The following is a 24,947-nucleotide window of genomic DNA, read 5'->3' as shown; positions in this document are numbered from 1 at the left end:
TAGGGCGCTTTTATATACCTAGCTAGCCAGTTCTATATTATTGAATATCGTTCAGAAGTGAGAAGTTTAAACCTCACTTAGTATTTACTTAGGTTATAACATAGCATGATTTGACCACAGCAGGATTGCAGGGGTCACAAAGTGCCATGAGGGAGGTCTGAAAGACAGCTCTCCACCTAGCAACACAGGCAGGTCAGAGTGGCCCATCCCCAGATGCATTTTCCTATTTCTTGCTCTTTTCAGGATCTGATTCTCTCAGCAGTATAGAGAGTCCATATGAGTATTTTAAGAGTTGTTTTGGATTTGTTTGCTGATTTTTTTAATGCAACGGTTTGGCAGTTGGGTCCCAGTTTTGTCAGACTCTCCAGTGTCACTGCTTTCGGTCACCCTCCAGAGAGCTGGGCAGAGAGAGGCAGCACTTAATCACTAGTAGATTTTACCTTGATAGCCATCTTTTTGTGCTGTCCAAGATTCAGATTCATTCCCCAGCCCCTTTTGAAGGAAGAAATAGAACTATTGCATTTAAACAAGCTCTTCCAACCAAAAAATATCATTACATTCCTCCATTTGGCATGGAAAGGCTTAGCAGTGCCCTCAGATCACTTTAAATCACGTTGTGATTCCAGGAGACAGGGTTGATTTGTCATTAAAGAACAAAATTCCAAAGGAAGGAAAAGAGGCCAGGTCTAAAGTTTTGTTGGCATAGCTACCTTGGCCTGGCTTAAGTGTGAAACCAACCACACCAGATACCCATCTTCGCTATGCTAACAAAAACTCTAGTGTAGGTGCAACTGTGTTGAAAGAAGAGCAGTTCTGTTAACATAACTAACATAGTTTGGGGACTGACAAAAGAACTTTTGTCTGCATTTGGGGTTTCTGTACTAATGAGTTCTGTACTGGCCAAGCATTTCTAGTGTAGACTAAAGCCCTTAGAAAAGAGAGGTGTAAGACCTGTTCTGCCACTTGACTTTACTCTTGTGTCTCACACTCTGAGATGACAAAGGCTGTACATCTTTCTAGAAGGAGGTAAGTACAAGTCCTACCACTCGCTCTCCCTGAAGAGACTCCTGTGACACAGGGACTTTTGCCTTTGATGTGCTGAGGCAGTTGAATAGTGTTTAGCAAACTGCACCAGTCTTCAGCAGATAACTGGTTTGTCAAACACTTTCTTGTTGTGTTCTGCTGGCTGGTCGAGTATTACGTGGTGAGTAACCCAGTATATTCCCCAAGCGTTCTGTTCTTTTATTGAATAGTAAGTTATACTTTTAAACTGCATTAAATTGAAAGTTGATTGTCTATTTGTTAAATTGTCCAACTACATAGACAATACACAGCTATTTATCCCTTTACATTGCTGGGGACTGAAGCCAGGGTAGCAGTTTGGGTGGTCACAGCAGTACAAATATTCTTCACCTATCTTCTAGGGCTACGTCTACACTGGCATGATTTTGCGCAAATGCAGGCGCTTTTGCGCAAAAACTTGTTGCCTGTCTACACTGGCTGTGAGTTCTTGCACAAGAAAACTGATGTTCTAATGTATGAAATCAGTGCTTCTTGCACAAGAACTATGATGCTCCCACTCAGGAATAAGCCCTCTTGCGCAACTGTTCTTGCACAAGAGGCCAGTGTAGACAGGCAACGTGAATTTCTTGCTCAAGAAAGCCCGATGGTTAAAATGGCCATCAGAGCTTTCTTGCGCAAGAGAGCATCTACACTGGCATGGATGCTCTTGTGCAAAAGCACATCTCTTGTAGATGCCAGTGTAGATGCTCTTTTCTGGAAGAGTTTTTGCACAAGAACTCTTCCGCAAAAGAGTTCTTGCGCAAAATCATGCCAGTGTAGACGTAGCCTTCATGTTATGTGATATTTTTTTCCTCAGAGGGAAGCAGTAGGAGTAAGTAGGGACAAAATAGAGGGATCCTGAAAAGTCACTGACAAGCAAACAAAACATTATTAGAATAACCTTTTCTATCGTTTGTCATATCAGGTATGTAACTATTTTATGATTCTAACTTCCATGGGATTTATTACATTGTGACTAAGGCAGCGACTGTTATATCTGTTACTGGTATTAGAACCTGAGTTTGACCTTTAAACTAATTGTGGGTGACAAAACACTCATGGCTGGATGTTAATATATTTACTAAATAGCATGTGTGCACTATGGCGTAGTAGCGTTCTAATACAATCCAGCTAATGTCGGACCAGGAAAGAATTAATCAGATCCACTTGTTTGTTCTTTTTATGCCAAATGACTATTTGCAGGAGAATAATACAAACCATGATTCACGAGAATGTTCAGAATTTGAGTCTTCCACTGGAAACAAGGGGTCCTGTGGCATTTTAAAGACTAACAAATTTATTTAGGCATTAGCTTTCGTGGGCTGGTGCCCACTTTGTCAGGTGCATCTGATGTCATTCCTACTACCCTTCATGAAATGAGCTGTATTTGCACCTCCGCTCTCTCTTTGGAAGCAGTCTTATCTTGAAAAGTGCCTTGTAAATAATAGTATCATGGAGCTCCATATTTGTCTCGCAGATCAAAGCTGCTCAGTTTACAAGTAAAAAGAGTTCTTGGCATACTGCTGGCCTTGCAAGCTCCGGTAGGAATCTGAAATCAAGAAGTGACTTTTCTTTCTTCTGAGTCAGTAGTGAGACAGTGCTGTTGCCTAGTGTTAGTGGCTATGGTGCTGCAGCAGTAGGACCCTCTTTCAAATAGACTTTAAACTGAAGCCCTGAACACTTGTGATGAGTAGAAATCTTATCACTCTTTTCAAGAGGTTTATCTGGTTTCCACAGCAAATAAAGTTTTTGTTACTAGAATTTTAGATAATTCTGATTACTGTGATGTCAGAATCCAATTTGCTGTCCCTTGGGTATGTTGGCTCTATAGAGCATGTAGAGTAAAATACACTCATTGGACTAGTTGTGCTCATTGTGCTCAAAGTGCAATAGAGGGAGGGGTGTACCAAAACAAGCACTGGAGAACTCAGAGGGTCATATCAACTTTCCAAATGCTGTGCCCTTACAAAAGGCATTGCAGTTTTTGCCTTGGGACTCATCCTATACAGGGACTCATTCAAGACGGAATCCTCTTGTAATCGCCATTCTTGCTTTTGCTAACACAGCTCTGTTTAGGGTGACTGTGGAAATAAAAGGAAGAGAAGGAGTAAGGGACCAGACTATGCACAGACATTTCAAGTAGCTGGCAGTACTCCTGCAAGCGATCAGCAGCTCAGAACCTAGTGGAACTTAAAAAAACTCTTTACAGTAGAACCTCAGAGTTATGATTTAACTGGCCAGTCATCCACACACCTCATTTGGAACTGGAAGAATGCAATCAAGAGACATCCCCCCCCCCCCAAAAAAAAAAGAGGAGGAGGAGGAAAACAGTAAATATAGCCACTACTGAGGAGGGGGGAGGAAGGGAAAGCAGCATTTTTCTTCTGTTTAGTAAAGTTTCCAAGCTGTATTAGATCAATTTTCAGTTGTAAACTTTTGAAAAATCCACCATAATGCTTTGTTCAGAGTTACGTGCATTTCGGACAACCATCCATTTCCAAGGGGTTTATCACGCTACAGTTCTAGTGTACGAAGTGGGGCAGCGGAAGAAGACTCTTAGTAACTTTCCCAGAGTGTCAGTGTGTGTGGGATGCTGTCCCTGTAGCTGACTAAAGTACACCTGCGGCTGATAGCACCAGCTGATTAAAGTGATTAAGGTCACCAACGGACATGATGCGCTTGTATTGAGGAAGAGGTCTAGTTAATAAGTAATCCCAGGAAGTAACAAAGGATTGTAGAAACAATACAGCGTCCGACATCAGAGAGGCTCTCACAATTTTAAAACTAAGCTTAAGAACACACTAGATACCCTCACCCTCCACCCCCCCCCCCAAAAGATACACTCCTCTCCAACAGCAACAGCATGAAAAATAAGGACAACCAAAGTGCACAGGAAAGTAACCCCAGATGTCCAGATAGCAGCGCATTTAAGCAACAGAAACTGCCAGCCTGGAAGCCCAAGCTCACAGCTTCAACTGTCCTCTCCAGCTTCTTTGTCATTGGACTCTTCTGCCTCCTTGTGGGAATCTGCCTAATATTATCTGCAAGAAGCGTCAACGAAATTCAGGTTTGTTTGGGATTATTTTCTTAATGAGTATTAGTAGAGGGGGGCTCATGTTTGGGAGAAAATAACTGTTTGTGCTTCAGACCAAAGGGGTAGTGATTCTATCATGGATGTACTCAAATTAGCTCACAGTCCATCATGTGAAAGTGGTAAAAGTCAGCATTTGCTAATTTACCAGATGGAAATATCTGGCACATTGCCATTTGTCCCTGGGAGGAAATAAACTGTGGTAACTCTGATGCTGTTAGGCACTAGAAATATGTCAAATATTTGCCAAGCCAGAATTCTAAAACACAAAGAGATTCCTCATTTGTTAATCATGACTACTGCAAATAGAAAAGGTTGAAGGCCATTTTCAAAATGAAAGTTCTAGATTCAGTCCACTGACTTGTTACCTCCGATTACATTGTCCTTTTTGAGTGTTTAGAATTCTAGTGTTTGTGTAAATGACCGCGAATCTTTCAAGATTCATGGTCAACTCTAGCAAAAATTGTTACTGGGCTGATAAATTGGTTTAGAAGTTCATTATTTGTTCTTCTCTAGTTTTGAACAATTGTCATCCACGTGGGAAGCAGTACAATGCTATGAGTACCAGTCACACAGCCTAGATAATTAATAGAACCAGCAAACATCAGGATTGATTTGTGATTGACTTGTGAACAGGAAAGAAGGATAAATCTGCAATTTATAGTATTCCCAGTGAATAATTCAACCCGGTTTAGCTGTAATTAGGTAATTTAATATCAGTTCTATGGGATGTGTGCGTAATGTTAAAACACGGAATGATTTACACTTGGTCTCTCAGTGAATTATTTGGCCAGCACATGAGGATGGGCTTCAAGTTCTCTCTTCAAACTGCTAAAGCACATTGCCATCTGTGATACACATACTGTATATATCACCCTCTAGAACTGACACGTACAGCCAGATTATTGCTTTGGAGGTGGAGGTGGGGGCAGGGACAAAACAAAATAGTACAAGGTCTTTTGCGTGGGACAGTTACCTTCTAGGAAAAAAATGTGGCTTGTTTTTCCATTAGGATGGTCTCACAACCCAAACTGGGCCTCTTACCGTTTGTAGTCTAAGTATGCACTATAATGGACACAATATAAAAATAAAAAGAAATTGTCGGCCCTCGTTATACATTTTTGCTAAATGTTAAAGTAGCAGGGTATTATTTTTGAGTTGTGAAATGCACTTGTTTTGGATAAAAGATACAAAATAAGTGCAAACTATTAAACACAATTAAAAATAATGCTCTTTTCTATATAGATTTTGCCTGACTCTCACTCATGCTCTGCTCTCTTTGTGCTGCTCAGGTGGGACGAAAAAAGCAGAAACTGGTTTCATCCCCCACACTTCAACTGGGGATTTCCCTATTTGTTTTTTGTTTGCTAAGGATGCCCAGTGAGGCTGTGTCCAGACTCGAGGGTTTTTCCGAAAAAAGTAGCCTTTTTTTTAAAAAACTTCCCCTGCGTCTAGACTACAGCCGCGTTCTTTCGAAATTAAATCGAAAGAACGCGGCTTTTCTTTCGATGGCGGAAAACCTCATTCACGAGGAAGAACACCTTTTTTCGAAAGTGCTCTTTCGAAAAAAGGCGTTCTTGAATGCAAACAGGGCTTTTTCGAAAGAGAGCATCCAGATTGCCTGGGTGCTCTCTTTCGAAAAAGCGGCTCACTTTTTCAAAAGTACTGCTTGCGGTCTAGATGCTCTTTTTCGAAAGAGGCTTTTCAAAAGTATCTTTCGAAAAAGCCTCTTTCGAAAGAGGCTTGCAGTCTAGATGTAGCCCCAGTGCTGCGACAGCATAAATGGCTCCTATAGCAAACTCCCTGCAACTCTGGATTAGAGGGGAGGAATCCCCAACACTCCAGACCTTGTTATCTGTCAGACAACCTATGGGGATGGTTACCATCTGACGGAATTCAGGTCAGCCTTCAGGCCAGTCTGAACTCCTTCCAGGCTGGTAGAAAGCTTGCTAAAGAATCTGGGTAACATAAGAATTGGACCTCCGGTGGGATATTAGGCATAACAGGGAACCTAGCTCTGTATACTTACCCTCTTTGTTGGAGTATGAATCACAGTCGGAGCTTTCACTCTCAGACCATCTGTCTGGCTGAGAAGGGCAGGCACCAAGCTATTTGAGCGTCTGTGGATTTATCACATTGTGAGACCAGTGGAGTGCTATAGAACAGGGCAAGGCACTGCCCTCAGATGGGTGAGGGTACTGGCCCCTCAGGAATCAGCACATAAGTCTCATGAACAGGATTTAAGTTAGGGGTCGGATTTTTCAAATGTGTCTTTGAAAAGTGGCTTCTAAGTCCCGCTGACGTCCAGTGAGATTAGAGTTGCTAGGTGTATAAGTCGCTTTGGAAAAATAAGACACAAGTTCCAGAGTTTCTTTTGGGCTTTTGAAATTTTTACCCCTGGTTACGTGCATGCCTGCCTCAAGCAAGCCTGAAGAGAAAGGACTGTAGACCCTGAGAGCTGAGAGTCCAAGTGGAGTTTTGCAGCCTAATGTTTGCACGTTTCTTTCTTTGACAGATTGACTATTCAGATGTATGTCTGAATTGTTCAAAACTGCGTGAAAGCTCCTCTAACTGGGATAAAGAATGCAACTGTTTCGCCCACTTCACTCTGCAGGAAAATATGCCGGTAGGTAAATGTGTGGAACCCAGCATAGACTAAAGTTCCTATGTTTCTGTATGTGTAAGTAGTATACATTTTGCCCTTTAAATGACACTAAGCCAGTTCCTGAAGGGCTTTATATCAATATCTTTCACAAACCTACAGCTCTTTATACCCAAAATATGTCCTTTTAACCATTGTTGCTATTCGTTTTGTAACTCCCATAAATTAAGCAAGATCAGCTACATTAATACTTAGACTAGAAACCTCCCAGCTGAAAATCAGAGCTGAAAGAAGTGCTGTTGATTCAAGAGGTGACTTCTCTTTCTTCTGAATCATTCGTGAGTCATTGCCTTAGTAGTGACCCAGTGCCACTCCCTGGTGTTAATTGGTACTGTGCAGTTGGGTAGGACCTTCTTTCAAACAAGACATAAAACTGAAGTGCTGGCCACTTTTAGTCAGTTAAACTCCTCCAGCTATTTCCACAAGTTACAGTGTTAATTGTCCAGTGTTCTAGGACAAAGCTAGTGATTTTGTTCTTCAGTTTCAGTTGGAAAAGGCATTCTTCATTTCCTGTGCTACACTGCTGGGTAACGTTGTTTTGTGCTGTTAAAGCAAACCTTCTGTTTTGTCCTGGGGGAGGGAGGGTGCATTTCAGTAGTGAATAAAGTGATCCTTTAAAGTTTAAACTGTGTGTTTGTTTAAATTTATAAAGCAGTTTTAGGATTCTTCAGAGTAAAGGGGCTATAAAACATTAGACGTGAAAATCCCTCAGCCATAAGAATGGGTTGAGATTTGAAGAACATTTGAAATGAAAAGTAAAAATGTCAGTTTCTCATATTGTATGTATAAACTGGTACTTCTGCTGCTTGTATTAGGGCTGGTCTGTAGATTCAAGAACACTTTCAAAAGAACTAAGGGCTTGTCTACATTGCACTGCAAACAGGCCAATGGGGGTGTGAACTGCAAACTGCTCTAACATGTTGCTCTCTACCTAGCCCTTGTAGACCTGGATGGTGCAAATTAAAAGTTATCTACCGAGCATTAACGTAATACTGTGGACTAAGCCAGTGCATGGTGTGCGGTACTGAAGGGGTCATTAGAGCACTCTGCAGTTCACATCTTCATTGATTGGTCTTTGGCACCATGTAGACAAGCTTCAAGTCTCCTTTTCAATAGGGACTTAGGAGCCCAAAGTGCCTAGGTCACTTTTCAAAATAATAAGATTTATACTCCTAACCTGGTAAGCATTTTTGAAAATTTTACCCTTGATCTATATCACTTCAGTGAAGCACAAGTTCTAACTTTACTTTACATTTATTTATTTTTTAAAAATGATAATTGCATTTAATAATCTTAACATAGTTAGAAAACTGTGGGTCCAATCCTGCAACCTTTACAAATAAAGAGACTGTAACCTCAGTAGAACTACTCAGACATTTCCAGAATTACAGCCAACAGTGCCACTTTAAACAAAATTTCTTGCTTGGGAAATTATGGTATTCTCTCCAGGCTCAATCCACAAGCCCAAGGTAAGTGAATGTTTCTGGTAAAATAGTTAGCTGAAATGTTAACAACACATCCATCAGGCTGTCATTCCCTCCTCCCCTCTCCTCCCCACTATGTTTTTTTAAAACAGTTTGTTAAAAAGACCTATATTAGTTATGTTCTCCTCATCCTATGTTATTCTCTTTTGTATTCTAGGGTGATATTTTTATGTACTATCGCCTGCAAAACTTTTATCAGAACCATCGTCGGTATGTTCTCTCCAGAAGTGATGCACAATTGCTAGGCCAAGATGTAAATGTAAGTTATTGTTACAGCATCAATATTTTCATCGGGTGGGGTTCTTAGTGTGTGGAGAATTACCTTAGCCTCGTTTAGGCTCACAATGAGGGAATCTGGATGGCTCTGGGGAATTGTAATGAGACAAAGCATTTGACTATTAGGTCCTTCTCCTGGTTCTTCAGTGGCCCATGTGAAATGAGCTAGTGAGAAAATGATGATGTCTTTGTAGAGAGGGAGGATTAAAGCATGGGTCTGAGAGTTGAGGTCTGGATTGTATTCCTGTCTGTGCCACAGACTTGCTGTGAACTTGGGAAAGTCACTTTGCTGCTCTGTGCATTAGTTTTCTCATTGGTAAAATGTGGATAAGACACAACAGGGCTTCATTCACAGGAGTTTTCTTGGCATTTTGACATCATCTGGAAGAAGGTGTTACAGAAGCACAGATTATTTATTATTGGTGGCCCCAGTGGACTAATGTCTTCTTGTCCCTAGAAATGGGCTGTCCAGTTCATGGTTGGGGGTATTGCTGGGGAAACATGGGAAAGGTTGCACTGCAACTGCCTGTACTGCATTGTTTCTCTGTGGATAAATAAAGGCTATCAGCTGACACTCCAGAGAAATCCTTCATCTTTTACAACACTAACTAGAAAGGAATAGTAGCTTAAAACAAGAGCGCACAAGTGATGCTTATCAACTTCAAAGTCATGTCTGTTGGATGGTATTTTTAGTATGGGCTAGGGAATTATTCTGAATTGACCTATTTCTTATCTCTCTCACTCTTTCGGAGGAGCAGTTGGGTAGGAAGTATAGGGTCGGGAGGAAAAGGTTGTGACTTCATCATTCAGAAATGGATAATGAGAATTTGATATGTCGTAAGATCGCAGCACCTACAGCTTGACTATAGAGGAAATAGACTAAAAGTAGCTCTGTAAATGAGAGTCATAAATCTGTGCCCCATTTCTCTGGTTAAAAAATCATTTCTAGTCTTACACCTGCCTTTGGGTCTTTCTAACTTTTTTTTGGTTTTACAACCACAGTTGCCTTTTCAAAAAATGTTTCTCCTCTGTTGCTGTGTAATTTCAGATCACCAGAGTTCCTCCTGGGGTGTCTTGTTCCAACAAAGCCCCTCTATTTCCCCTCTAGGCTAGGCTGTAATTATAAAACAGACCTCAATGTTTTTATTCCTCAGTTTCTTTAAATTTTGAAGCTCTATATCTGGGCCATCTCATTTGTGGGCAATAGGAAATGTGGTCAGCTCCCTGGGGCTAAGTTCCCTTTCTCAGCTCTGTAGTGAGTGTCATTTCCTTGAGGTTAGAAGGCACTATAAGCCTTTCTGCTAACCTTTCCTACTTAGCACAGTTTGCAGAGATGTTGCAAAGCTTCGGTATTAAGTACATTCGGTATTCTAACTTTGATAACATAAATGATTTGATTGTCTTAGAAGTTGTAACATGCGAACAGGGAAGCTGTCCTAAGCTCAGTGCCTGGAAAAAGAGTTTTGATATGTGCTTCGAGGTCTCTACAGCTCACCAGTGCTGAGAATTGTTAGCATTATTGAAGGTTTGCTAGCAGTTTTAGACCCAATTTACATGAGTTGGGGACAGAGCTATATGGCATTTGTCGTGGGGAATTGATGACACCTAGCCATTTTTTATGCATGTCTTCAATCCATGGTAAAGGCTTAAATAAGTCCAGTGTTTAGCTGAGTTTGGGAATACAGTTAAATGTCCTGTCTGTGCTGAAAAATTGAACCACCTGAGTCAGGGACTATAACATTGTAACTCGCTGTAATTGTTATTTGTAGTACTAGACTAGATGGGCCCTGAGTGCTGAACAGTCAGCCTTTGAATGCCAGGCCCCTTTAAGGAGTCTCAAATGGAGTTCCGACAGACTGAGACAACCAAAACCATTTTTAACAGATCAGCCTGCCCTTACAGCAGCATTAAGGCCCATTGTTACAACATCACTGTAGCACAGCTGTGATTATACCATGGACTTCCACTGCAGATGGGACAAAGCCTTTTTATAATCCTGTTAACAGACCTAGCTGCTTTTTCCGTGTTGCATGCATTCCCTTGTCTGGAAAATATGAATAGGAACAGAAAGAAGACCAGAGAAAACAAGTCTCTACTGTTTTCAGTATGTTTAGTTTCTGCATAAACACCTTCATAGTTTCTCCTGTGTAGTCAATTGGTTTTCCCTGTTTGGGTGGATTTGTCACACAGCAACAGTCTACCTATGCTGGGAAGTATGCTCCCAGCAGCTGTATAGACATAACCCTCAGTCCACTAGACCACAGCAGGTAAGTCTCACCCTAGTCTCGTTCTATTTGGGCCCATCACTAATGTAATTGGAAAGCACTGGCAACGCCTAGCACTCTTGGGTATTTGGTGCTTTTGTTTTTGGAAGGGGTTTTTGTCTTGCTTGTTTGTTTGCTGAAAGAGGGAAATAAGAGTAAAAGACTGACCAAAAGAAGTTGATCTGGAAAAGACATTTCTAATTGTTCTTTGACCTTGAGTTCAGATTCAGAACAGCTATTGTGCACCTTTCGCAACCTATCCAAATGGAACTCCAATGGCTCCCTGCGGCGCCATCGCCAACAGTATGTTCAATGGTAAGTATCTTCCACAGCTGATATATTCACCTGCACAGAGGTAGTCAATTTAAATATCTCTGTGTCCCAGAGACCTCACAGAGCCCTGTCTAAGTGCTGATCTTCTCATGTTCTCTGATCCTTACATCTCTGTCTCTCTCTCTCTCTCTCATATATGGCTGTTAAACCATTTGCAGGTGATATAGCACCCTGATTGCTGCACTGCAATGACTTCACTTACATTACTAGTGAGACTCCATGCGAGTGCAAGAATTCGCCCAGATGATCTGAGGAACTGTGGAATGTGTATCCTAGAAAAAGAGGAAGACAGTATTTTACAGACTGAACCTTATATTCTTCCTATCTTGACAACAGGCTATGGGGCTACGTCTAGACTGCCGCTTTTTATCGGCAAAAGGTATGCAAATTGTGCTCCGCAATTTGTGTACCTTTTTCTGATAGTTTTGTCAGAAGAGGCTTTTCTGAAATTTGGCCTGTCTACACTGAGCCAAATTTCAGGAAAACCTCTTTCAGAAGAGCCCTTCTTCCTTGTGGCACGAGAAAGATAGGGCTTCTGAAAGAACTCATCTGCCCTTCTGCAAAAAAATGTTTGTATCCCGGAAAAACTCTGTGGTCTAGACATTGCCTGGGTGAGCCTGAAAAACTCGACTTCTACAGGTTGGACCTCCAAAAACTGGGGCTCCCTCATCCAGTAACATCCATGGTCTGGGACCAGGGCTGGAGCCCTGGTAGCACAGCTGGGGCTGTGGCAGCCGTGGTAGCACAGCTGGGGCTGTGGCAGCCCCAGTAGCTGGGCCAGGGCCAGGGATGCGGCAGCCATGGCAGCCCCAGTAGTGGGGCCAGGGACACAGCATCCCTGGTAGCAGAGGCGAGGCAGGGACTTGGCAGCCCCAGGCCAGGGCTGAGGCTGCTGTAGCCGTGGCAGCAGGGTTGGGTAAGTGGCAGTCCAGGCTGCCGGGGCCGCACCATCATGGCAGCCCAACAGGGGGAGCGGCTAGGGCTGGTAGCAGAGAGGGTAGGCAGGCTGGGGGGCCAGTAACAGGGGACCTCGCCTGGTCCAACAAATTCCCTCATTCGGGGCCAATCAGGTCCTGAGGGTGCTAGACCACAGAGGTCCAACCCGTACTTCAATAGAGAGACCAGCTTAAAAGTGCGTGGCTCATTCTTGTTATGGAGAATCAGATTTAGGCTTGATCTGCACAAACAGTTGCACTGTCTTAACTAAAATTGTGTTTCTAAGATGATGCAAAACTCTCTATGGATACACTTGTATTGGTTAAATAACCCTGGCTTATAGTGATTTAACTTGTCGATGAATTTACATGTGCAGACTAAACTCTTTTAGCTAGTTTTAAATCAGCGTAAAGCCAGCTTGTGCACATCAACTGCTTTTGTACAAGCATAATTACAGCAAATCGTATCTTTTTCCCCCCCGATATAGTTATACTGATACAGCAACTCTAATATGGACACCGTTATATTAGTATATCTTGCTCCTCTTCTCACAACTTCAGTGTGTAGAGAAATAAAGACAAATCAGAATGCTTCTCCAAGGCACGAATGGCGTGGGTTATAGTTTTACTGAAAAATAAGTGCAATTTATACAGCAAGGTAACTTTCTCCTGTAAGATCCTGGTAGAGACAAGGGACAGGTAGTTTTTAACTCTTTGTATTTTATTGAGGAAAACCCCGGGTGGGGGGGTTTAGTGTTGACCTCAGCTAGCAACATTGTGGTGAAAACTATCTGTATTCTGTCTCCACCAGGATTTTACATGGAGAAAGCTATTCTGATTTTGTTCTCAGAAGCTACCAAGTTATCGTTGACAAGCTAATTAATAAATAATTAGTTATCAGGTTTTTAAAAAATCCATTAGTTCAAAGTGGTAGCTATTTGTTCCATTATCTCTTTGCATATTTTTCTCAACATGGACAAAAATTTACAGTCTGTTCCATAAAAATGCAAGGGTAGCACATAACTCTAGTATACTTTCCCTTCATTTCTTTTTGGATGTTGGAAAAGATGATTAGAAGAAATTGCTGGTAACAAACTACAAAGGAGCTTTAGCCTATAGCAGCTTCAGTTAATGAGTCTTCTTCCATATGACTTTGACATTTGATTTTTGCATATAATAGAACCTGTTTCTGAAATGCAAGTGGAAACTTCAAACTGCAAACTGGATCACATTCATTTCAGTTACCCTATCTGACAAAATCCAAAGCAGAGTACCTGTAATTAGAAAAGTAAGCCCTTTCATAGACTGTAACTAGCATTCCTGGTCTAGCATCTCAGAACAAACAAACAATTTCAGGTGACACAATCCCAAGAATTTGATCACAGAGGAATCATGAGATAGCATCTGTGAGTATTCTGTCAGAGTGACACAAGGAGAATTTTCAATAGGGATATGGTCAGCTTTTTACATTGCCAATTCAGGAAAGGTAAATGGTCCTTTATTTGTGAAGCACACAAAATGTGTACATGATAAAGTAATGATAAAACCCTCACCTAGTCTTTTCTTTCCATTTGTTCACAGGACTCTCTCTTTCTCCCTCCCTCTCACTCTGTTCAGAGTTTCATCTGGTCACGTTCACTACTGGAGTGACTCTTGGAAGTTGTAGGCCTATTAATAACATATATTACTTCGGCTCTACCTGCAGATACTGTTCAACTTTTTTACTATGTGAACTCATCCACTGCTATCCAAGTGCCATTGCTGAAGAATGGAAATAGTTGGTGGTCAGATAAAAATGTGAAATTTCGGAATCCAACATCATACAATCTTTCTTCTGCATTTGCAGGTAAGAATGATTCCATTGCCATGCCTTAGTACAGAAGTGTTTCTTCTGTTTGTGGAAATCTTCTGCGACAGGCACAATCTCTTGGAGAAGGGTCTAAATGTTCTTCCTGAAGGCCCAGGAGAACTTGCCCAGGAGAAGCACAGTGAGAGCAACCTCACGAGATCTTCTCCAGCTTTTCAATGGGAAATTCACCACATTTGGGAAGGAGCCTGGGAGATGCTATGAAGAAAAAAAGATGTTCTAGACGGTCAGGACAGTGGAGCCCCACTATGTTCCTCCTCATCCTCACCCACTAAAGGTCCGGGGCAAAATGCATTAACCAAATGGAATCACATATTAAATACGTGTTCATCAGCACTGTTTTGCTATTACTATTAGTTTGTATTGCAGTAGCATATAGTAGTCCCAGTCATGGGCCCAGAACCCCATGTTGCTAGGTGCTGTACAAACACAGAACACGAAAACGGCCCCTGTCCCTTCAGAACGAACAACCTAAATATTGTAGAACACCTTTCAAATTAATGACAAATAAGATGCATATGGTTGTTGCTCTTTTAGAGCATTTGTACGTATCCAGAAAAGAATCAGTGAATAAAAAAGAAAAAAATAAAGGTGAACAATGAAATGCGGAGGGAAAGTTGCCTTATAATTAGAGTGGGGTACTATTCCTGTACATGTCACTTTGCCTCTTCTGAATGGTTTCTCCATTTATCAGATGAGGCTAATACTATGTACCTACACCCACAGAGGTTTTGTGAGGTGAGGTTCATTAATGTCTGAGAGGTGATCTGAGATCTTTGGATGGAAAATGTGTTCTGCTCTGTGTCTTGTGGATAATGGATAGAACCTTTGTCTGGTCTGTATTTTTGGTTGAACATCAGAAATCCAGAAGGATTAAATAATTTTAACTACCTATCTTAGAGGTGTTCTAACCATTTATAGCTCATCCCTAGTCTCCATCTTCCTCTGCAGGAACAGCAAGGCCTCCTTACTGGCAGAAACCAGCCTATTTACTGGATGAGAAGGATGAAAGGAACAATGGCTATATAAACGATGACCTTATCGTCTGGATGCGGGTGTCAGCCTTTGCCACGTTCAGAAACCTTTACCGTCGCCTCAGCCGTACAAACCAATTTGCTGATGGTCTCCCAGCAGGGAATTACACCTTCCACATTACCTACAGTATCCTTTCCTCTTGTTCAAGGCACTCCTTAATTTTTAGGCAGGTAAAAAATAAGGATATGAGTGAGTAGTTGATGAGTGACTCGATTAGTCGCTTCCTCCCTGCCCCCCTTGCTGCCTCTGCCAGAGAGAGGCAGGAAGGGAGGAGGTGCAGGATCTGGTGCAGGGGAAACTGACTTAAAAGCCGGGTCCCCCCAGCACCATCTCCATGGGGTGCAGTGGGGATCTGGTGACGCTTCTGCCTTTGAAATGTAGCAAGGCTCTTGCTACATTTCAAAACCAGAAGTGATGTAGGGAATCTGGGGTTAGCTGTGGACTCGAGCAGTCCCTTGCTGGCCCCGCGCTCCCTGCCTTTGAAATGTACAGGAGCCCCCCCTGAGCTCTTGCTACATTTCAAAGGCGGAGGCACCTTTATCAGCTAATCAAATAGTTGATGCAAATTACATCGACTATTCGATTAGTTGATTAATCTAAATTTAACATCCTAAGTAAAAAAAAGGAGATGCCTGTTAGTGTGGTAATGTATGCCAGTAATATAACAAAAAAAAACCTAGTTTGGGGGCAGCCCTGGATTTCCTGCAGCCTGGGCTAGTGCAGTTAAGATATGTCATTTAAATGGTCCTTATCAGGCCAATATGTGACACTAGAGTTAACTGCTGAGGCAGCTTCAGGCATGAACTGTGGCTGGAAGCAACACCAGCTTTGGTACAGATTCTGGGAAAATAAGAGACTTGGGCTTTATCCACACAGCAAAAATGGAGGGATGGATTGATACTGATATAATTATACTCCTCTCGCTTCCCATGTGGAACAAAATACAGGACTATGTAGCACTTTAAAGACTAACAAGATGGTTTATTAGATGATGAGCTTTCGTGGGCCAGACCCACTTCCTCAGATCAGATAGTGGAAGCACTATCTATTCCCATGTGGACACACTCCAGGTTTCTCTACACTGCAGTCAAGGTTGTGAATGGCAGCTTGTGGTTCTCTGGCTAGTGTACTAAAAACAAAAGTGAGAATGCCATGGCATGCACTTCCATGAGGGCTGCGTGCATGAGTACGCAATCCTGGGAGTCAAGCTGGCTTGTGGAGCCCGTGCTGAAGATCGTGGGAGAATCTTCCCTTTTGTTTTTAGTGGGCTAGCTAGAGTCCCACTAGCATGGAGACATTTACATGAGCTGTCATTAACACCTTCGGCTGCAGTGTAGATGCCCCTTACTCTACTGTGGGAGAGCTACTTTCTGGCTCAGCTGATGTTAGTGGCTCTCAGCTTTTCCAGACTGCTGTTCCCCTTTCAGGAGTCTGATTTGCCTTGCATACCCCCAAGTTTCACTTCACTTAAAAATGACTTGCCTATAAAAATCAGACATAATGTCTTAGCACACTATTACTAAAAAATTGCTTACTTTCTCATTTTTAACTATATAATTATAAAATCAATCATGTCCTGAATGTGCTGGACCAGGGAGGTCCAACCTGTATTAGTTTGTACTGACTTGGCTAGTGCTTTGTATGTGGTCTGTTATCAGACTAGGAAAATATCTAGATGAGTTGATATATCCCATGGAAGTTCTCTGTGTACCCCGGGGGTAGACTCACTCCTGGTTGAGGACCACTGGACTAGATGGTTAAGAGCCTCCAGTTTACATTTCTTGGGAAGAGGTTTAAGTTAAACTGAATTAAATTGTCCACACATGGGCTTATACCGGAATAGCTATTTGGACATGCATAGTAAAACTCTTCCATATAGACAAGGCCTTCGATGAAGAAATATGACTTAGAATTGAGAGGTGGGGCCATAACAAAGATGCTATGTTGAGTGTCCTCATAGCAGAGGCTGAAGTGACAAGGACAATGCTAAAAGGTCATTCAGTACAATAGCAACCTAAAAGGTATTTTCCCAGTAAGTTTTGCAGGCTGCTTTTAAATATGATGATGCAGCTCCACTGCAGTACAAAGCTATATGTGCATAAATCTGACATCATATTATTAAAGAAATCCAGTGTAATTTTGCTAAGACTGTAGATGCACCAAATGTATATGAATTTCTTACCCTCGCCCAACCATTTTGGGGTTTGTGGAGCCACAAGAGGCAAGGGGATATAGAATAGGTAAAAGTACCATAAATTTTTTTACAAAAAATGCAAAAATTCCTGCCTACTTTGAAGAGTATTTTTTGCACTCTCCTCACTTTTTATGTCATCCTGATTGTTAATGAAACTTTAACTTTGCCTAATCAGATTTCCCTGTAACCAAATTTCAAGGCAAAAAGCAGCTGGTTCTCTCGACCATCACGTGGAGTGGAGGGAGTAACCTTTTTCTGGGAATCGCCTACACGGTTTCTGGCGCAGTAATAGTGCTGGCAGGCTTTGTCATTGCTGCAATTCACTTAAAGCGGAGAAAAAAGAAAACATACTTTCAGAGACATCCCAAATGACATAGCTTTCTGAACAAACATCAAGATACACCTGTGAGCTAGTGTACGGGGGCACTGGGGCGGGCTATGGACCTTTCATGCTGTCTTTCATTTCAGTCATGACATGGATTTGGTAAATGCAAAGGAGTCATAAGCAAAGTGATGATTTGTCATAACCCAAAACAAACATAATTCAGTCAGGGTGGCTTATGGTCTTATTAGCATATGAATTACATAGAAGTACATTTTCCCCTAATGATTGCCCGTCAAAGTCCAAGATGAGGATCAGTAAGAGAAATCTTAGCAATTTTAGAACTACAAACTCCAGAAAGGATATTGAGTACAAATACCCAAGCCAACTGGCCAACCGCCCAAGTCCTTACTCAGTCTTCTGATCTAAGTCCTTATTCAGGCAGAACTCCCATTGACTTCACTGGGAGCTTTCTGTGAGTAACAGTTGATGCCCTGATCCAACCCATCAGGCACTCTCACTGAAATGAGTGGGACTATTCATATGCTTGAAGTTACATACAAGCTTACGGGTCTAATTTTAAAGGTATTTAGGGCTTAACTCACACTGATTTCAGTGGGCGTAAGGTGCCTAAGTGCCTTTAAAATTGGGGTTCTAAGAGCTTTGCAGCGTCGATGCCTGAGTAACAATCTTGAGATTTGGGCCTTTCGGAGTACACCTTTGGACATTAGGAGTTGGGAGAATCATCTTGCTTAACTGAAAGGAGTTGAGTAGAGTTGATTCCTCGCTGAATGCATTTAAACCTTCTTTGCAGCTATTTAGCTGAAGACTGTTTTCTGTCAGGCTGGAGTAAAGGGTCAGCTGTTCAGTGATTTTCTCTGATCAAAAAGCTAAAGTTCAGACTCTCAAGAAAAAGATAGGGCTAAAACTTAAACATGACCATTTAAATGTCAGTATGAACTATTTCTCTGCCGATCGCTGCAGCAGAAACATCTAGCTAACTTGCTTAGACCATAGTCCCAAATTGTCTCTTGCTCATCTGTGCCAAAAAGCTTCAGTAGTCCGCTACAGTCGCCAAGACCTCCAGCTTCTTACCAGATGACTTCTATGGCATTGCCAGTTGAAAAATCAGAGACAAATTGAAAATATAGGGCAGGATGAACTTCATTGAATTTAATCTAAAAATAAATACACAGACTGCTTAATTGTGTCATTCGTTTTCAAGGTTAGTTCATTTATAAACCTTCATTTTTTAAAATGTAAATAAGCATAAGGGAACAGAATCTGCTGCAGAATCTAGGAACCTTGCTGCAGAATGTAGGTCAAATTTGCCATGGAGAACGTGGATGACTATTAATGGGAGGTTTCATGATGAAAGTGCAAATGAAATTAAAGCTAATATCATTTACTTAAAATGAGTTTCTGTGTTCACTATTTTATAGTCATTTATAAACTTCCCAAAATTAAAAAAAAAAAACCTAACATTGATCGCCAGAGCTTATTACATACATTAACTAAGTAATCCTCCCATCACCCTGTGAAATAGTCATTAGCCTTATTGTACAAATGGGGAAGTTGAGGCAAAGAGAGTTTTTACATTTAGGAGCTTACAGGCGGGTCTACACTTAAAATGTTGTAATGGCGCAGCTGCACCGATGCGGATGCACCATGGTAGAACTTCATTGAAAATGCTATTATGCTGATGAGGGCTTTTGCCATCAGTGTACTTAATCCACCTCCATGAGAGCTGGTTGCTATGTCAGTGGGAGAAGTCCTCCCATCAACATTATGCAGCCTACAGCTGGGGGTAGGCCGATATAACTGCAGTGCTCATGGGTGTGGATTGTTCACACTCCTGAGTGACATAGTTATACCAGTGTACGTTTATAGTGCAGACCTGATTCTTTCCCACCACCCAGAATGCACAGAGACACAGACAGATTTTTGAGCTAAGAAGTATGTAGTTTATTTGCTGCTTTAGTGGGTAATAGGTCCACTGAAACAGTGCACAGAATAGGATTAAATGCAAGTGTCCCCCCTCCTCCCAGACATTCAGGTGCTTGTCATAAATACGTTACGAAATTCCTCATTATATGTGGCATAAACTTGTTTTCTCCCTAGCACTAAGATTAGTTTGCTGGCCCAGTTTACTGGATGAGGTTGCTGGTTGTTCTCTTTTCTTTCCAGACAAGCAGGCTTCTTTTCACGTGTCCCAGCACCTAAAAATATGCATTCTAGGGATGTAAAAAATGGTTAAAAATGTAACCATATAACTGTTAAAAATCCTAGTGGTTATGCATATACTGAAGAGCCCACAGCACCCTGGGAGTGGGGCCAAGAGATGGGAGCTGGCTTATAGTATAAGTAGCGTGGAGTGGGGCCAAGAGCCGGGACATGGTGGGAGCCAGTTTATAAGCCGCCTCTCAGCCTGTGTCAGCTCCCAGCCACTGTCCCCGCTCCCGGGGAGCTAGCTGCACTATGGGCTCTGCAGTATAAGCTTGATATTGCAGAGCCCACAGCATGTGGCAGCAGCCATCTCTCTGGGAGCAGGGTTGGGAGCCTGCATGTAATTGTAATTGAAACCGATAAGTTGATACTTCTTGGTTAATCGTTTAAATAGTTACACATTTACATCCCTAATGCAATTCTGCATGTTACATCCTACATGTCACCTCCTTTTCTTGTTTTATGTGTACTTACTATCCCATTACTTGTTTCTACACTCTATTACACTTCTTCATTCCTTCCAGTTAGTATGTCTTCCTGTACAATACGTGGGCTTTGTGATACAGGGTGCCATCTGTGTTCTGCCACTCTTGTCTAATATTTCCATACAGAATGTCCATTATTACAGTAGCATCACTAGCTGCCTTGTTCCTCTGTCACGCCTGAATAAGTCCGTGGCAGAGTCCTTCGATACAGGTGACCATCAATTTGATGATTATTCCTAGCTCTGTCCTTCAGTGGACTTGCTATACACAACTCAAATCCATGCCCTACATATCTCAGGAATTGGAAAAGGTTCAGAAAAAGGCAACAGACATGATTAAGGGTTTGGAATGGGTCCCATATGAAGAGAGATTAAAAAGACTTGGACTTTTCAGCTTAGAAAAAAGGAGACTAAGGGGTGGGGAGGATAATGATAGAAGTCTATAAAATCATGACTGGTGTGGAAAAAGTGAATAAGGAAAAGTTATTTACTTGTTCCCATAACATAAGAATTAGAGGTCACCAAATGAAATTATTAGATAGCAGGTTTAAAACAAACAAAAGGAAGTTTTTCTTCATGCAGCGCACAGTCAACCTGTGGAACTCCTTGCCAGAGGATGATGTGAAAACAAGGACTTTAACAGGTTCCAAAAAGAACTAGATAAATTCATGGAGTTTAGGTCCATCAATGGCTATTAGCCGGGATGGGTAGGAATGGTGTCCCTAGTCTTTGTCAGAAGCTGGAAATGGATGACAGAAGAGGGATTACTTGAGGATCCCCTGTTCTTTTCACTCCCTCTGGGGCATCCGGAAGACAGGATACTGAGCCAGATGGACTTTTGGTGCGACCCAGGATGGCCATTTTTCTTATGTTCTTATGTAAGAATACCAGCATGAGACTCCTTTCCCAATTAATGTTCATGGGCCTGGAAATGTTGAACCCAGAACACACAATGTCTTGGTGAACATTTTGCATCAATAGACACATAACCACTCTATTAAGCAAAACACAAGCAAAACATGCAAATTATAATTAACTTCTGTATAAGACAAATGATTATCACTGGCTTCAGGTGTTGTATTCCACTTTCTATGTTAAAATGCATTAAGTCATCCCACAAGTTATTGGCTTCTACTAGTCTCTTGTCTTTTCCCAACCTTGTGGTAGTTTTCCCATCTCACCCACACTTAACCTGCGGATATGTGACTCTTGTTTCTTGAGCATTGCCCCATACAACCTCTGCTGACTTCAGCAAGGCCCTCCAATGCATTGATAACAGAATCTCTCATTCGAATCTTCGCTGACCAGATTACATTTTGAGTGATGGGGGGGGGGGGGGGCACCATTTGCCAATTTTCATTTCCCAATATTCTTTAATGACACATTGCTGCACTGTGTGCCTTCTGAGAGTATTACTCAATTTCTGTGCCCTTCCAAAGTGATATTTGACACATTATCAGGATTGTTTAAATCAGGGCTACTCAACTTTGGAAGCCTGGGGGCCACAATGATACTCACAGCACATGCCAAGGGCTGCACCTTATGTGTGGGTGCATACACCTGCAAATATATATGCAAAGAGTTTCTTTCCCACTATGCCCTGGCGCTCCTGGCACCTCCTCTCTGGGAGCTAGAAATGCCGACACCCTGTACCCGTCTGTTCCAGCCAGCCCGTCTGCTTGCATCTTTCAATGCTCACTCCACCTGGGAGATGCCTCGCCATTGTGGATCGTGTTCTCAACAGAAGCCATGTTCAAAGGATCCCACCTATGGGCTGCATGTTGAGCTCCATGTATACCCAAACATGTCCCAGAGAAATCTGCATGATCAAGCATTCCTTCCTCATCCTTTACTGCCCACTTATTATCTTTCATACGGCACATGAGTGACTCAATAGTAAAATGACAACATTAATGATTGGATAGGTATTTACGAGAGTTCTATTCAAGGGACTGACCATCAGTACAGCACATTGAGTCCATTCACAAATCGTAACCTTCTACCACCTAGGGTCCATTTGAAACTAACGTTCAATTTTACAGAATAGAAAGAATTCCATACTACTGGCCAATGTCCATGTAATAAGCTCCCAATTATACTTAGGAAATCGTTTAACAAATGTAATTGAGCCATGTCTCATTTAGCACAGTCTTTCCCCCAACTGGGATTGCAAATTAGACTAAGGAGAACAATTTTTAAATGTTTCTTGATGACTGTGGTGGTTTTTAGGAATTATACCTGCTTTTGGCTCACCTCTCATAGGTTGGCTCCTATATTCATGGCATAATCTAATTTCCTACACAGATTTTCTGTATCACCTGCTTTTAGTATTCCAACTGCCATACCTATTCTTCCTATCTAGCCTCTCTCCCTCTCTTTCCTCCCACACACATACAGACCTTTTCTTTTTTCCAAATACTTTCCTCATTCATAATTTCTCCATTCTTACAACTGTTTATATTGCATGTGAGCAGTTTGGACAGGTCTGAGTAATACTTATATTGCTAGGGTTCCAAGTAATCTGTGCAACAACCATGGATATATTTTCAATTATTTGTTTCTGCCTTTCCCAATTCTCGCAGTGACCACCTTTTCTATATATAGATCTGGCTTCCTTGCTCACCCCCCATAGAACATTACAGTTGTCTGAACAAATGTTGTATACTTTGTTGTACAGTGTCACCTTACGTTCACAGAGGCCTGTAGTCAACTTGTTTACTGTGAAAACTAGTCATGTTTTGAATCTTAAAGATGCTGGCACTTCCCAATAAGTGGCCTAATGGTCTAAAATAATTCCACTCATAATTCTTGCTTGCAAAGGAAAGTGCTGCAAAGCCATTGCCAGGACTACTTAAAACCTGATCTTATAATGCTAAACTGTAGCCAGCACTTGGAAGCATATGGATCTATATATTTTTATTACACACAGAAAAAGAAGGGACACCTGCCAAAAGCTGAACACAAGCTTCTAAATTTGTCTTGCCAGAGTTGATGACATCATAGATGCTTAAAGCGTTGCAGGGCATCTGGTTTTCTTGTCATCAACTGTTTACAGAGCAGATAAATATCAGAGAAAATTATTGTAAATGAAATCTTATTTCATCTGAATGTTTTAGGGATAATAAAATAATTGGAGGGATGAATAATTGAATAATACTGGTAAATTATTGAAATCAAGTGACAATCTAGATTCCTATAAGAGGGAATTTTGGGCTAATGTGACTAGGGTTAGTAGGGTTTTTCTGTATTTTGTTTATGTCTGTGTATGTGTTTTAATCAATTTACTTGTAATTTTGAATCTATTGCTAATTTGAATTCTGACATATTTACCTTTTAAAGTGATGTAGTTTGACTTTAAAACTACATACAGAAAAATATCTTACTACTATAAAAATCTTATTTTGAATCCAAATCTATTTTGTAAGTGAGAGTGCAGCATACAAGGGATTTATATTTTAATGTCAAAAACTGATACACTGCTTATATTTTGTTGCCAGCTCCCATCAGGATTGAATTTCATTAATAGGAAATATATATTAACTGAAGCATGAATTACAGGACATTTCAATAGCACATGGGTTATAATATTTGCCAAGTCCCTTTCAGGCTTTTTAGTTTCATTACTAATGCAGAAACATCCAACATCTGTCTGCCTTGGTTAGTTTTCTTCTGTTGCAAACAGGCACATTTGCTTAGCTCATCTGGGCCAAAAATAAAAGAAGGATGGACTCTCGGATTATTGTGAAAGGCCTATGATCTACAGTAACTGAAAGGCATAGTACACTGTAGCTATTCTATACAAGTAGCTCTTCAGCATGGAGATTATTATTAATAATATATATAGTGCTGTAAACTTTAATGATGCATTGCAGTGTAAAACACATTTCCTGCCACTAAACAAGCAAAGTAAAACCAACATGTTGCCAGCCTACACAAGAACTGTATCTGAACAACTTTATTTTTAAGTAGGATTTTAAAACAAGTTCCATTACTTGCAATAATGGGGCACCAGTGGCATGTTTCCTTTTGAGTCAGTATTAAATCCCTGCTTTGGTATAGCATTATGGACACAGGGCTGTTGGGACCTATTCTTGACCTCCACAGTCATTAAAAATATTGTGACACATTTTCCAAGAGTAACTGACTGCCTGACCGAATTCCAGTTTGGGTAATTGTATTATGCCTGCATAAATTCCCCATCAGTTTCAGTTGGATATGCTATTTGTCCTCTCCAACTGTCCTAAGTGTCTATTCTGTAATGTTACTGTGTGTTGGGAAATAACTGTTCCATTTTACATCAGAGGAGGCTGTCTTTGATGGGCAAAGTGGTTCAGTCTATAAAAGGTGTTGGATATAAAAAAGATTCTACAAATGTTAGTCATTATAATAATCTGGGTAATTACAGTGTTAGATGTAAGTAGTGCCTGACCTTGACTCGGTGTTTCATGTTGACATGCCATTCTCCCAGTGATGCTTTCACAATATACAGTTGCCAGCGAGGATAGCACTGGAGATTCACATTGCTGTTACTTGAGAACTGCCATGAACTTTTAACCTAATCCCAAACATTTTGATGCACTGATTATAATAGTACAATTAACAGTGCCATTTCTTCTTGCATGGAGGAGTCATCAAAAGAACAAGTCAACTGTCTTTGGATAGTACAATTTGACAGATGGTTTTAATGTGAGACTCTGATTTTTCACAGTAGC

General features: G+C 41.3%; 1 protein-coding gene across 1 annotated transcript; it reads left to right on the top strand.

Annotated features, from left to right (window-relative positions):
* The first annotated feature begins 1,740 nt into the window (after positions 1-1,740).
* Positions 1,741-18,735, top strand: LOC102444078 (cell cycle control protein 50C-like). The gene is made up of 7 exons (XM_006130683.4): positions 1,741-4,129; positions 6,669-6,779; positions 8,457-8,558; positions 11,064-11,154; positions 13,813-13,953; positions 14,926-15,135; positions 17,379-18,735. The coding sequence occupies exons 1-7, from the start codon at positions 3,926-3,928 to the stop codon at positions 17,573-17,575; spliced, it is 1,056 nt and encodes a 351-aa protein (XP_006130745.1). The 5' UTR covers positions 1,741-3,925; the 3' UTR covers positions 17,576-18,735.
* The last annotated feature ends 6,212 nt before the right edge of the window (positions 18,736-24,947 follow it).

Source organism: Pelodiscus sinensis, chromosome 1 (assembly GCF_049634645.1).
Source record: "Pelodiscus sinensis isolate JC-2024 chromosome 1, ASM4963464v1, whole genome shotgun sequence".
NCBI lineage: Eukaryota > Metazoa > Chordata > Testudines > Trionychidae > Pelodiscus > Pelodiscus sinensis.
Note: the sequence above shows the minus strand (reverse complement) of the source record. Positions and strands in the feature narration are given on the sequence as shown.